Source organism: Aedes albopictus, chromosome 3, assembly GCF_035046485.1.
Source record: "Aedes albopictus strain Foshan chromosome 3, AalbF5, whole genome shotgun sequence".
NCBI classification, from domain to species: domain Eukaryota; kingdom Metazoa; phylum Arthropoda; class Insecta; order Diptera; family Culicidae; genus Aedes; species Aedes albopictus.
In genome coordinates, this window is record NC_085138.1 from 321,020,016 (window position 1) to 321,035,690 (window position 15,675).

The following is a 15,675-nucleotide window of genomic DNA, read 5'->3' on the forward strand; positions in this document are numbered from 1 at the left end:
ATGGAATTGTAATGAAATCGAATTCGTTATTTTATTTTGAGGTATATTTTGAAGATGCTTTAGCATGTATATTTTTTTCAAAAAAGATTTGGAAATCATATTTTACACATAGTGGGGCAAAAGTTCGAATTGTGGGGCAAGAGTCAGGTCAGGCTGAATTTGGCGGAAAACTACTAATTTTCAATGAAGTAAATTTAACCCTGATATGGGTAAAAAAACCGGATCGAACTTTAAAGTGTATTCCAGTTCCAACATCAAATATTAATTGGATTTAGATATTCCAATTACCAAAATGTCGAAATAGTGTGCTAAGATGGGTGTCTTGCGTATTGAAAGTTAGTTTACTTATTTATCCAAGAGATTCCAACTTTTGGTCCGCGTGACATCAATTTTACCCAATCAAAAAAGTATTACTTTTTGGGTGCTGAATAACTGTTGGGGACAAAACGCACCTTGAAGTGGGGCAATACGACCTCTGGCATTTCCCGCTTTGAGTTCTAATTAAATACCTTGCGGCTCCTTCTTACTATTTACGGCAGCAAATGAAAGGTGTAGGAGGCGGATGGTAGTTAATAGGTTGATTCCGCGCAATCGTTTAAATTGCGTGCGCTTCAAATTAGACAATCTTCCCAAATGTTATTCGTTTTCTCGATTGCAATCAATAGTAAGATTAACTGCATGTTAAAAGTGGTTGATTGACTATGATACTCAGTCGTACTTCAATCTGCAGAAGTATGTAATCTAGGAAAATTCCCATTCAAACCTCATTTTTCGTAATGACAAAAAAAAAATTGTATGCAACTCGTTGCAAAACTCGTTTTTTCAGCACCCATCGACATGCCTCGTTGAATAGTTACGACTCGTGCTGAAAAAATCGTCATTTTGCAACTTGTTTTGTTATTTAATAACTATTATCTACATTTAAAAACACACTGAAAAAAACCGTTTGATGCCATGAGAAAAAAAAGTTTTTTTTTAATCCAACATAAAGCACAAAAAGACACACTATTCTCTTCACAAATCGCTCACCTGTCCTTTGAGTCGGTATGAAAACGTCGATCGATGGGTAAAATATCCGCTCCGTTCTGATCGATGGCCAAACTGCCGTTGGTAGTTTTCTTCGTGTGCACCATATTGCTTCGTCTATTCAGCAAACCACTACCTACTAAGCTCTTAAAATTGTAGGTATATCTTTGTTCGGGTGTTCTTCTAGCACTCAACAGTCCCTTTCGCCAACCTTTGTTATCACAGTCTGTTTTAAAACTAAGCTCCTTAATAGGTTTCTCTTCACTGCTGTTGTTTGCACTTCCGTTCGGTTTCGCTTCTCGTTCACTACTGAATCCTTTGCTCGAAGGATCATTGCATTTAGCCTCGCACTGCAGTGCGGCTGCGCCAACTAGTACCATCCCACTAGGCGACTGGCGGCGGTGGTGCTGGTGGAATCGCTGTCTATGTTGGTGATGCTGCACTCGGATGCTGCTGCTGACGCTCGCCGCTGTTATTGTTTTCGACATAGTGGTCATTGTCGTCATCAGAAGGGCCTTCTCGCGGGTCACACTATATTTAGTGTATATGTACACTAATCAGATCCGATCGGATGGAGAGGCGTGTGCACGTGGGCTGGGCGGATAGGGCAGGAACTTGTTGTGGTGATTGAGCACTCTTCTATACATATAGTTTGGTGTTGAGATCAGTTTGGTCTGGTATAATTAATCTTGCTTTGAAGAGATTTCGAAACAGGGACATCACAGACAAACAGATTCAATGCTTCGAAAAATCTCATTTGTTTCAGTATTGTCAGTTGTAATAATTTTAAAATGTTATAGTTTCCGCAGTTCTCATGATGATGTTTGGCCAAAATCTACGCTCTATGCAAATTCCAAAAATGGTGTAAATTGTAATTGTATTGCGATCTTGTATAAATTTCGAATCGTAATCAAATGCCACTCAAACCGATAATTACTATAAAATCAGAGTCAAATAGACAAAACACTGACAAAATTATTATCTCACCCTGAGATAGGTATTGATAACTTCGAGAGTTGATGTTTTCAGCAAAGTTGTTAGGTTGGTCAAAGATTTACAGTTGATGGATAGTTTGGTTTAAAGTTCCACAGAAAAAAAGAGCTACAAATTTTAAATTTTATATACCTCACGACCCCGCACAGTGGTCGAGATTTCAAAACACCTGGCAACAATTGGCAAGTCTGCTAGTTCAAGCCTAAATTAATGTATTTGAAACTTATTTAGCTCTCAATTTAATGTTTATAGCATTTTCATTATTTTATGATTTCTTCGAATGAATTCCGAACAAAACAGCTATTTTTCATACAATTTTAACATATACATATCACCACCCAAGTAACCACGATGCTGAAGCCTTATTGCATGCAAATATACGGTGTATTTAGGGCAATCATTACTTTACATGCAAACTTTAGGTTGATTGTCTGTATCCGCAATAATCGGGACACAGGAATACAGCTGTAACTTCATTTCGGCTAAATGCACGATATCAAAAAACCAAAAGGTTGACCACGGAGCTTTAGGGGTTGTGCAACTACCAAAAAAATTTCACGAAGATCCGACAAGCCATTCTCGAGAAACGGTGTTTTTACGAAATGATGTTTTAAAGATTTCTTATATTGCACGCAAAGAATTCAACTACTATATGGCACCATTGCTGATTTAACCATGCCGTTTAGCATCATGGTGTCTTCGAGGAAGTTTTTCACTACAATAACGTGCTTCTTTTAACCTGTTGGTATAAATGATCAATCCCCCTGAAAGTGAGATAGAAAATTTACTTTTTGAATTTTTCAAGATACAAGGTTGATGTCTTCGCAAGAGTTGTGGAAAATGCTGTTCTGAATAACTTTGTCGAAATCGCCAAATGGCGATCGAAAAACCTCGGTTTTTTTTTCGATTTTTCAAAAGTTCAAATCAATGGCTCATCCTCTCCCAGGAGAAGGAGGGTCAAAACTTCAGATTTATGAGTTTCTAGTCAGAAGCAATCAGAAAAAGGGAAATTTGGAGCTGGACAAAAAAATTGTCGGACCGTGTTATAGAAGAAATGTTTATCTCGACGGCGTGATGAGTTCTATGCTGAAAAATCTAAGTATCTGACAATGCGAAGTAATGAATCTCAGCGGTCTAGTCTTTGGGACAAAATTAGAAGACTATCCAGCTTTTTACGCTGGGTTTCCACAAATTTTGAATCACCCCTCTCTGACATTTCTTGCCGACACTATAATTTTATTATGGGTAGATCAAAGCAAGCTCTTTGGCGTTGAAAGTTGTTGTTGTTGACAAAAAAAAAACGACAGTTTTTTTCTGGTCTTCAGAAAATGGAAAATTAATATGAATATAATATATTGTAACATATATATTTAATAATTTATCATAAAATAGTTATTTATGTAACGAGTTGCAAAAAGTTGATTTTTCTTCAGTACGAGTCGTACATTTATCCAACGAGGCCTGTCGAGTTGGATAAATACGAAGAGTGCTGAAAAAATCGAGTTTTGCAATGAGTTTCATATAATTTTTTTTGCAATTACGTGGCATAAGATTTCATTTTTCAATCGCCAAAACTGTGCCGAAACAGCCTACTTTTCTTCACTAGATCAAGAGAGCCGAAAAAGCACTGTTAAGAGTGCCGAAAAATATTACTTTTCGGCACTTTTGCAGGGGTACACTTTTCGCAAGTTTTCCGAAACACTAATGTTTTTTCTTGGTCTTATGCGGATGCGGTGGCTACTTCTAAGTCTTTTCAACAGATCTAATCTGAATAGAAGCGATTTCCATTCTGATTTGGTCAGCCAAAAAGCCGTAGAGTGAGAAGCAGTAGCAGCAAACAACGCTTGTTGACGATGCGACTCCGAGTACTTGTGACATTTATGAACATAGCCTACCTGATTGGAAGGGTGTTTTGTCATAATTGCAAAAAATGTTGTATGCAACTCGTTGCAAAACTCGATTTTTTCAGCACTCGTCGTATTTATCCAACTCGGCAAGCCTCGTTGGATAAATGTACAACTCGTGCTGAAAAAAACATCATTTTGCAACTTGTTGCATAAATAACTATTATGCAATGATTTTTTCATAATGCAACCCGTTTGAGTTGCATAATGTTCATAATGCAACTCAAATGAGTTGCATTATGAACATTATACAACTATTTTTCATTATGCAACTCATTTCAGTTGCATAATGAACCAGTTCGGAAAAATTGGCCATTTTGATACCAAAATGAGTTATATAAATTATAAATTATGATACTGAATTGCATAAAATATTTTTAGGTTCATACGGTTGAACATACGTGATGCCACCAACCATGAGGTGCAGAATGGATACCTAATAATTTATCAGACAACCAAGTGAAAACTTGCAGGAGCTCAAAATTCCACGATGTGCCAACCAGTGATGTGGATAGAAAATTTGAATTTTTTTTCTCCTGGCCGCAGGTCAGATAGTGCCCAAGTTGCGGAATCTTGGTACCGATTCTTGTTATTTATTGCCAGGTTTATAATTGTACGCTTTTGGCTTAATAGATTCACAACAAAGTTCTCACCAAGCTCTGGCTCTTCCGAGATATTTAGTATCATAACTAGCCTGATGTGAACGACATAATAGGTATAATTGACTGAGAAGGGTAATTGTCACCCGATAGCGGTTCTTAACGGTATCGCTGTGTATTCCCACGGGTACCTTGTAAGGTATATTACATTGAAATCAAATCCGGGGTTGATTAAACAATAAAATTGTGAAATAAAATGTTCACGAGGTGAAATACTTAATCTCTGTTCTTTAATGAAGTAATACTTTTCTTTAATAAACGTGATTCCAAAATGTAGTTTTGAAGTTTCATTCTGTTCATACCATCAACTTAAGGACACAACGTCGGTGCGTTTTATGCAATTATAATCATCTCCAAAGTTCTGTCCTGGACGTTTTCGCGTTTTGACAGAGCTCGTACTACGTCGGGTTGGGGGAGAGAAGAGGTCCAACAAGTTCACATAGGTACAATTTTCCGGAGATTTTGAAGCTGGTACTTCGTGATGGAAATGATGATGGAAATGAAATTTGTGCGCAGGTTTGATTGGGTTCGGCAGGATTTTGGTAGTTATCTGTACTTATAAATGCGAATCATCCTCAAATTCATCAATCGATTAACAATTTGCCAGAAATTAAACAACAGCCTCCGATATAAATAATAATCCAGTAAATTGTGTGCCTAAAATTATAAAAAATATAGTTACAAATGGAAAATGGTAATAATTTATTATGCAAACCAGCTGCAAACATTGGTGAAAATTTCTGACAGTTGTACCAACAACCTAGATTTTCAGCCTACTCAGATCTTACTATAAAATCAGTCGGCAAGAAATGTCAAAATCGATTCACCCCTCGTTGTTTTATGGCCAGCGTAAAAAGCTGGATAGGTGGTACTAAGCCGAAGATGGGTGCCGGTGTCATTAACTTTCATGCAGGAGTAGTCATTTTGCTGATAGTAATAATTTGACCCTCCGAGCCATTTATCACAAAACGGATTTTCAATAGAATAAAGTTCTATTTGAAGCAGTGAAGATAAAGCAATAATATATTCACAAATTCGGGTAAATTTGGCTGCTTTGTCTGATTATAACATTTTCGCATTTTCGTGACGTGACAACACGAGCAGGACCCTGTTTAAAACTGATCGGGCGTTGTAACGTCACGAAATGTAAAAGTCGATTATCCAAAAGCAAATCCGAAATTTATAACTTTTATTTCATTGAATTGAAGAATAAACCAATAAATTTCAATGCTGGAAAAATAATTCAGAACAACATTAAAATCCGAGCAGATTTTTTAAGATGTTGGTAGCGCAGTAGAGAGGGTCGGATTCTAGCGCGTAGTAACGTCGTGCTAGAAATACGCATTTTAAACACATTTTTTTTTATGAAAATTAAATGTTCAATAGGTCAAATATATCAGAAATTTTACAAGGAATCCGAATATAAAAAAATATGTTGAGGTTTACAATCGTTTTCATGAGTTATAGTGAAAATCTGACTACGAATGCGTCAAAACGTTGTAACGTAATGGTAGAATGTGTCTATGAGGATTCTCGGAGCATATCCAGGATTCTCACAGAGATTCTCGTCATTTGCGGAGAAGTTTAGGAATTTATGAAGCATTGTTAATATTTCCGAAGAATATTTAGGACATAACAGAGTAAAACGTACCGCAAACTGTTAAAACGTTTTCGAAAGTTCATGTGGATATTTTTGGAGCGGACTGTACGAGTAGGTGTTGAAAACAATGATCGACACCATTTTTAAATCCTTATTAAAAAGAACCATACATGGATCTGAACCCTGAACCATAACTTACAAAACACATAAGTATTTTTTTTCTGTGCTCGTATACGTATTGTAACTTGTGAACACCCTGTTACTGATTCCGCACTTCTCACTTTCAACATTTAATCCTCACTCCTCTTTCTTCGTCATTCCTCACTGCTTCCCACTTTGATTCTTCATTGCAAACTTCTCACACTTAACTGATTTACACTCTTCACTCCAGGCTGATTCACTTTTATATGCAGTCTCTTTTCGAAACCCATTCATACTCACTTTCCACTGGTTTTGTTTACAAAGAGATTTGTGCCCTAGAAATCGTGAGTAGGTGCCAAAGTCGGCCATTGTGGAGGCCATTTTGGGATTCTACCAAGTCTGTCCTTAACGGTCGATTCAAATATTCGGTAGTTGGTCAATGGACCAGTCGCGGCGCTAACATCCTTATGGCTCCTGTTTAACGTTTGCTCACTATCGCTATCTAGTGATGGCTTGTCCAAAACGGCATAATTAGCATTGGGCGATTACGATTTCGTGACGATGATTTTTTATATAATTTGTTCTAAGTGTTACGTCTGTTTCTCTGTGCTCATATTTCTTACACTTCTTACAGTGTCCAGTGTCTATGGTTCTACAGTAGTGTCGGAGAACACAATAAGATTTCATTTAAAAGGGCCAAGTTTCATGATTTGGTGTAAAGCGATTTGACTGAAATTTTGGAATTACGTGAATTTTGATTTGTATTTAATTGATTGAGTTCCGTTCACTACTTCAAAAGTTACAGATATACAATGCGACAAAACAATATCACTAGATTTCAATGATGGTTATGCAAAATATGAGTAAATTTTCCAGACAGAAAAGTGGAATTTTATGTACACAAACGATTTTCTCCTTATCATGACTAGCGACCCTACAATGGGGGAACATTGGAATTCACCTATACAATCCATACACCTTTAACCGAGTATCACCCACTATTTCCTTGTAGTTCTTATAGTTATTTAAGGATTTATAGTTCTTATAGCTTGTAGTTCTTATAGCTTGTACTTATAGTTCTTATATTTCTTGTAGTTTTTATAGGTCCTATACTGCCGTTCTACGCCCAATTGTCCTATGTTATATGGGATTCCCATATACCATTCCCATATAACATGGGGCAGTTATGCGTAGAACGGCATTATAGTTTTTTTATCTGCATTAACAAGATTTTTAGCCCTAGGCTACACAGCAAAAAAAATATGAAAGTTAAACAGCACGTAATGTGGAGCCTCGTAGCTATGCGGTTAGGGTCACCAAGCTTCTCATCGCACCATGCTATGGGGTGAGGGTTCGATTCCCGCTCCGGGCGATGAAACTTTTCGTGAGAATAGTTTCTTCTCCGTATCCACTGGTGCATGCTCCGAGTGTCCCTTGTCTAATGTTTAGTTTCATTCAGTCTGTACAGCCTCTGGCTGAAGACGGTGTCCGCGTCTTTAAAAAAAAATTGAAGATCAACTGAAATTTGCGACAGAAAATTGTAAATCACCAACAATTAAAGTCAGCCGAGCAGCCCGCTGCTGGTCAGACGGCTTGTTTACAGATTTTAAAGCATATTCGCTTTAAATTTACATGCATCTGCTATAAATCATGCCAGCCGCTCTCCGTCATCAGCTGAACGAACGGCTGCTCGCAGCTGTGGCAGTTTCCCCGTTGTCTCTCTCAGTACTCTCTGCAGCAGCCGGAGCAAGTCGGGAATGTGTGCATTATGGTAGAAGCAGTTTAACTTTGACTGTCTGCTAGTCAACAAGCTGAGATAGCCGAGAGTGCTCGGACGTGCTATTCACACCCCTAGGATCTGAGTTCAATTCTCGCTCGGAGCTCAATTTTTCTTTATTTTTTCTAACAGATATCTGCAATTTAATTTTAAGATCGCACAAAAATTTCCATCATATACGACGGGGTCCTTTTGTTACATTCAATCCGCCATAATTTTACAGGTTTTTTTTTTCGAACTGTGTAGTTCATCTCGGTACCCACGCTTTACTTCCCTTCCGAAGGAGGAACTCACATTTTGCGAGTTTGTCGGGAGTGGGATTCGATCCCAGGTCCTCGACGTGATAGTCAAGTGTTCTAACCATCACTCCAGATCCGCTCCACTTCATTGCATTATAGTTCTTATAGTTCTTATAGTTCTCATAGTTCTTATAGTTCTTATAGTTCTTATAGTTCTTATAGTTTTTATAGTTCTTATAGTTCTTATAGTTCTTATAGTTCTTATAGTTCTTATAGTTCTTATAGTTCTTATAGTTCTTATAGTTCTTATAGTTCTTATAGTTCTTATAGTCCTTATAGTTCTTATAGTTCTTATAGTTCTTATAGTTCTTATAGTTCTTATAGTTCTTATAGTTCTTATAGTTCTTATAGTTCTTATAGTTCTTATAGTTCTTATAGTTCTTATAGTTCTTATAGTTCTTATAGTTCTTATAGTTCTTATAGTTCTTATAGTTCTTATAGTTCTTATAGTTCTTATAGTTCTTATAGTTCTTATAGTTCTTATAGTTCTTATAGTTCTTATAGTTCTTATAGTTCTTATAGTTCTTATAGTTCTTATAGTTCTTATAGTTCTTATAGTTCTTATAGTTCTTATAGTTCTTATAGTTCTTATAGTTCTTATAGTTCTTATAGTTCTTATAGTTCTTATAGTTCTTATAGTTCTTATAGTTCTTATAGTTCTTATAGTTCTTATAGTTCTTATAGTTCTTATAGTTCTTATAGTTCTTATAGTTCTTATAGTTCTTATAGTTCTTATAGTTCTTATAGTTCTTATAGTTCTTATAGTTCTTATAGTTCTTATAGTTCTTATAGTTCTTATAGTTCTTATAGTTCTTATAGTTCTTATAGTTCTAATAGTTCTTATAGTTCTAATAGTTCTTATAGTTCTTATAGTTCTTATAGTTCTTATAGTTCTTATAGTTCTTATAGTTCTTATAGTTCTTATAGTTCTTATAGTTCTTATAGTTCTTATAGTTCTTATAGTTCTTATAGTTCTTATAGTTCTTATAGTTCTTATAGTTCTTATAGTTCTTATAGTTCTTATAGTTCTTATAGTTCTTATAGTTCTTATAGTTCTTATAGTTCTTATAGTTCTTATAGTTCTTATAGTTCTTATAGTTCTTATAGTTCTTATAGTTCTTATAGTTCTTATAGTTCTTATAGTTCTTATAGTTCTTATAGTTCTTATAGTTCTTATAGTTCTTATAGTTCTTATAGTTCTTATAGTTCTTATAGTTCTTATAGTTCTTATAGTTCTTATAGTTCTTATAGTTCTTATAGTTCTTATAGTTCTTATAGTTCTTATAGTTCTTATAGTTCTTATAGTTCTTATAGTTCTTATAGTTCTTATCCAGCTTTTTACGCTGTAGTGAGGGGTGATTCATTTTTGACGGGTCTTGCCGACAGCCCTTGCAGCATCACAGTAACCGAAAATTTCAGTTCACTGCTCCACATTTGTCAAATGTTTTCAAATGGTGTTACCATTGTTACCATCACAACAAATATCGAAGGGATTGCTCCGGAAGAAAAATGGGCAACAGATTCTCGAATGGGTCTCATGGAGGATTGTTCGGAATAAATTGTTCAAAGATTCCCCAAAAGCAATTTCTGACGGATACTCTGACGGAGGAAGATTCTCCAAAATTAATTGATGGAGGATTTCTTGGTTCATTCGTAGTGCGAGGAATTGCCAGAGGACTTACGGAAGGAGCTACACTGTCGGAGGAAATGATAAACTGAGGATTTTCGATTCCTCCAGCGCTTAACTACAGCGATTTAGCCCCCTCTACTCCAAAGTCGTGCGCGCTGGCTGTAGTACATAACAAGCGGGCACGACATTGGGGCTCCAACAGTTCCTTTTGGGAATTCCTCCCGAAACTCCCACCGGAGATCCTCCAGGAATTCTCACTGAAGATTGCTTCAGGAATGCCCACCGGGGATTGCTCTATTAGGTCGCACCGAGGGGGGGGATTCCGGTGGGAATTCCTGGAGCAATCTTCGGTGGGAGTTCCTGAAGCATTTCTATACGGACGGCGTGGTGAAACACTCCTGAGTTGGATAGGGGACTCACCCACACCAACACGACTCACAATCTGTTGAGGAAAAGGGTAATCCATAGCTTCGGACGGAAACTGAGGAATTTCAGGTTTTGGAAGGGAACCTGGTCAATTGGGAAGCGAAGGTGTTCCGGGTCCGCATAGTGATCCCGATGAACAAATCATGCCAGGCAGGCAATGTCAGGCAGCTGAGAGTCCCTCGTGTTACTCCGGTCGGTGAAACCACTCCACGAGGGCCAAATGAAAGTTACGACGGTCCGGCTGCAGATCAGCACTAAGCAGCATCATCAGGGCCCCACCTGACACCATACATGAGTTACCCGTAATTACGATTGTATGTAGTAGGGCATAAATAGAGTCGAATAGACGATAGGAGTCTCCTTATAAAACCCGTCAATCGCAATTCACTTTTTTCTCCCTTCCGAAGCCTCGGCGGAAAATGCCGACTCTGAGCGGGCTGGTGGTCCTGGCTGAGCGGCTGGTGGTAAATCCTGGTTACAATTCCTGGGTGTCAACTGGTTCTGCAGCTAAAGGTGGCGGACAACGATTATAAACCTAAAAAGAAATCAATTTTAAATCATAACAAATGTTTCCACTAGCTGAAAATTTTTGACAACTCAGGAGCGATGAACTGAAATTTTCGGCTACTGTGTTGCTGCATGGGCTGTCGGCAAGATCTGTCAAAAATGCATCACCCCTCATCAAGCGTAAAAAGCTGGATAGTTCTTATAGTTCTTATAGTTCTTATAGTTCTTATAGTTCTTATAGTTCTTATAGTTCTTATAGTTCTTATAGTTCTTATAGTTCTTATAGTTCTTATAGTTCTTATAGTTCTTATAGTTCTTATAGTTCTTATAGTTCTTATAGTTCTTATAGTTCTTATAGTTCTTATAGTTCTTATAGTTCTTATAGTTCTTATAGTTCTTATAGTTCTTATATGCACCTAATTCTAGCAGTATATTTTTTACAGCTCTTATACAGTAGACGTTCGCTAGGTGCAAACGCTTTGAACTGCAAGTGCAACAATTTTGCAGTTATCGCACAGCTACCAGTCAAAATCAAATGTCAACAGCGATGCGATGATTTTCGCATGCACTTTTACTGCAAAGCGATGCTTTTCAAACGCACATTGGCTGTTTTCTACATCAACTGACAGTTCTTTGGCGTCTGTCAGGAGTTGCATTTGCCGAATTTCATTCGGTAAGTAAAACGTAAACACGCTGCAGTTATCGAACGTCTAATACATAGTTCTTACGGTTCTATAGTAAGTAACGAAATTACTTCTATAGTAACTCAGTGTTTGCTAAAACTTCTCGAGAAATTAGGGTTTGATTTGAAGACATTCAAATGAAATTAAACCACAGTTTTTCCGTCAGGCATACTCCAAAGAATGTTATCAGGAAGTGATCCACGAAATCTGTTTCGTGGATTTCTGCCAGGAATTGAACCAAAACATTATACTACACTGCGGTAAATATTGTCCTACGTAAACGTCGCGATGACCAAGGCAAGGGACGATTTACAACATCTTCAAACACTTCTTTGAAGCTAACTTGCGCTTCCAAACTGGTGACCTTCTTGCACAACGTCTCTCGAAATTCTCCCTTCCCAGAGGGACTACTATGACCACTTCTTGTAGTTGTCCCTAACAACGAGCACATGTATCGGAACATCGAAGTAAATTATCCACTCATTATTGTATGACTACATTATCGAATTCCTACAGGAAGCGCATGTTACCCCAATTGCTTATGGCCATTATTTTACAACTGTATACTTACCGAGCATCAGTTGTCGGTATCTTGATTTTTGGTGCTTGCTTTACATCACCATCATGATTTCGCACATTAGGAACGCCCAAGGGAACTGCGCTCGATCGGAGCTGCTTTCCTTTTCCGGTCAGCAGGAAATCGCTCTCCCGAAAGTGACGCGAACAAATGAAAACTCGCGGACCACGATCCGGAATCGCTTCGCCGAGTTTTCGGAAAACTACCTTCCATGCCGACATCTGTGCGTCGTCGCTAGGAAGTCTAAAATCGTTTTAAAAAGTACTAAATCGACGATTAAAAATTGTGTGTGACATATCTACCTATGAAATGAAACCGAAGGACCAGCCGTTCGTTCGGAAAGAGCACACTTTGAAAGGAAACACCTTCGAACCATGTGCACACTTTATAATTCGAAATAAAAATTACAGAAATGCACCCGGGAAATCGCTAAAGAACTGAGTAGGCGAAAAGAAGCGATAAAAAAAGATAATAGAGGAATTCCACGGAGTCATGTCAGTCGATCCTGAGCGACCATTTCAAAAATATCTGAAACTTTGCACAGTTTTTCAATTTCATCTAAATCGCCATTTTTCGATATCAAAACTTCATATTCAATCGCGACTAACTTTTCAAAAGGGTGTATGCGAAAATAGTTCAAAAATATTCTAAAAGCTGTACAGCAAAAACGGATTGTTCGATTGTTATGAATTTTTCAGCAAAGTTAGATAACTAAATGATGATTCCTTAGAAAATATACACTGTAAAAAATTTCTTTTTTTACTTTAAAAAAATATGATCTTGGTCACAAAAACTCAAATATCTCAAAACCCTACCTTTTTACCAACGTCAATTTTTTATGGGAAATGGCCCATTATATCAGCTATCTACCATAAAATTTTGGTGATGGTAAACTGATAAACAAAAAAGTTATGACATTTCAAACATTTCACAATTTTTACATTTAGTAACCAAAAAATGTTTTTTCTGTGTAAATTATTTCGAGAATTATATTTTGATGCTGATTTTATTGTAAAGGCTACCGCCTGAATTAAACAAGTTGTTTTCATGATATTTTTGTTTGATTATTCATAATTACTATAGTATCTATTTGAAACTTAGACGCGATCCAGTGTTGTGATCAAAATTATTTAGAGTGTCATACTTTTTATTGTACGTGACTGGTGAAAAAATCCCTTGATAGTGTTGAAAAGCTGTTGATTATAAGAAAAATGGAAGTAAACTTATTTTTAAGACAAAAGCTGTATAATAAAAGGGCAATTCTCGCTGAGACCGGCCCACTATTTACACCTTGTCTTCAAAAATGTTCAAGGTGCCGATTTTCTGAAAGCCCTCGCTAAAAAAGTAAGAAAAATGCATTTGGTTACTCAAATTGATGGACCCCCCTTAGTTTGAACCACAACAATTTTTGCAGACCCCTCGATTTTGGTCAAATGGTGGCTCACTTAAACCGTTATAACTCGAAAGTTTCTCCGAAAACCACCTCAAAACGAATTGTTGAAAAGAGGAAAGATAAAGCTGCTATTTACAATAATAAAAAGTTGTGTCGGCCATATTGATTTTGGCCGCCATCTTGGATTTTTATACCAAAACATTTTTTTCACCATGAGGGCAACATGCCACTTTTGCGCACTGGGCCCGGTGCCAGCCATTTACATAAATGCAGCGTTATTTCGCAGTGTTCACAAACACGGATTTAAAACACCATAAAAGTTATGAAAACTATGCCCGCATCATTAAGAAACAATCAAAAACGGAAACGAACCTCCGATTTGGCCTTATTTTGCGGCACGCGCCTTTGTGTATACATGCAGGCGTAAACTCGGATGCTGTTGCATGTCGTTGCCGGTGCGCATGGAAATGTATGGAGAAAACGTGGCTTAATTTACAAAACGGCAGATAACTTTTGATAGGGAAAAAAGACATCTCTAATTTTTTGATATGTTATGTATAAATGCCTCAGCTTTCAATTGATGCAAAAATTTTGAAAATCGGTGGTTGCCCTCATAGTGTAAAAAATGTTTTGATATAAAAATCCAAGATCTGCAAAAAAAAAAATTACCTCTTAGAGAACAGACTTTATGATCGGAAGAATGCGAGTAACTTCAACAACAACACATGCATGAGAGGTACATACCACAGACAAACAGACGAAACGCCTAGAACAATTTTCGTGAAAATCCATTGCCCAGTTCACACTACCACCACCTGGTGGAAATGTTTCACGAAACACTGCGTTGTGCAATATCGTCATCTGAAGGCGCTAGTGTGGAACGTCGAACGCAAAGAAAAACGATGGGCACTCTTCTGGTAATGGAAGCCACAACCAAGATTCAAAATGATCGTTAAAGGTGGTCAATGAAAATTTCGTCAATGTTACGTTTGTTTGTCTGTATACATACCATGACAATGCTCACGAAAAAGCAAAAAAATACTACCGCTATGGATATTAAAAATTTTATAGTAAATGTTCAAAAGAGTTACAAAATCTCACCGAAAGCACCATAGATAAACTGAAAGAGACTGGTTATGCCCAAATTGAATACAAATTTACGCATTTGCACGTCCTGCCGTCTAGACTTTGACAAACGAGCCATCTGTATATCATCGGTAAAGCAGAGCGCAGGAAGTTCGAAAACGACAACAACTGAGAAATTGCCAGAAGTGCTAAGTGCAGAAAGTCATGCCACCGTACCATCAGCGACATCTGTTTAAACAATTTAATCACACCCCTTTTCAAAAAAGCTTTGAAATAGCTATACTTCAACATCTATACCCATTTCAATATTTTTAACGTTGCAAAACAAGCTTTCAACATTCATCTTGAAGAAGAGGGAAAACACTTGTCCTCAAATGTAACAGCAAATTAATGAATAAACGACTAATGATAAAATCGGAACATTACTGGGCCCATATAGCCGAGGCGGTAAACGCACGGGTATTCAGCATGACCATGCTGAGGGTGACGGGTTCGATTCCCGGTCGGTCCAGGATCTTTTCGTAAAGGAAATTTCCTTGACTTCCTTGGGCATAGAGTATCTTCGTGCCTGCCACACGATATACGCATGCAAAATGGTCATTGGCAGAGGAAGCTCTCAGTTAAAAACTGTGGAAGTGCTCATTGAACACTAAGCTGAGAAGCAGGCTTTGTCCCAGTGAGGACGTTACGCCAAGAAGAGGAGAGGAGGACTGTACATATAATATACATAATTCATAATAAAAACAGCTTGTTTTACTCACGCAAGGCCATTAACAATAAAATCAGCATCAAACTGCGATTTCCGGCCGAAATAATTTAAACTAAAAAAAAATTATTATTAAATGAGAAAATTGTGAAATGTTTGAATTGTTATAACTTTTTTGTTTATTAGTTTCATCACCAAATTTTTATGGTAGATTGCTAATACAATGGACCGTTTTCCCTAAAAAAAATACGTTGGTAAGAAGATAGGA

General features: G+C 37.2%; 1 protein-coding gene across 3 annotated transcripts in view; it reads right to left on the bottom strand.

The window, feature by feature from the left end:
- The window catches only part of LOC109401292 (bifunctional methylenetetrahydrofolate dehydrogenase/cyclohydrolase, mitochondrial), a 29,086-nt gene that overhangs the window by 11,230 nt on the left and 2,181 nt on the right, over positions 1-15,675 (bottom strand). Inside the window, exons 1-2 of one of the 3 annotated variants that reach the window (XM_062842763.1) lie at positions 12,525-12,680; positions 12,217-12,465 (exon numbers count right to left, since the gene is read on the bottom strand). The exons of 1 other annotated variant lie outside the window; for it this stretch is intronic. In XM_062842763.1, the coding sequence (XP_062698747.1) occupies positions 12,217-12,465; positions 12,525-12,598 (323 nt within the window). In that variant the 5' untranslated portion in view covers positions 12,599-12,680. Of the gene's footprint in view, positions 1-1,029; positions 1,660-12,216; positions 12,466-12,524; positions 12,681-15,675 lie in introns of those variants that run through there. One more of the 3 variants, XM_029856718.2, reaches the window with a different exon arrangement.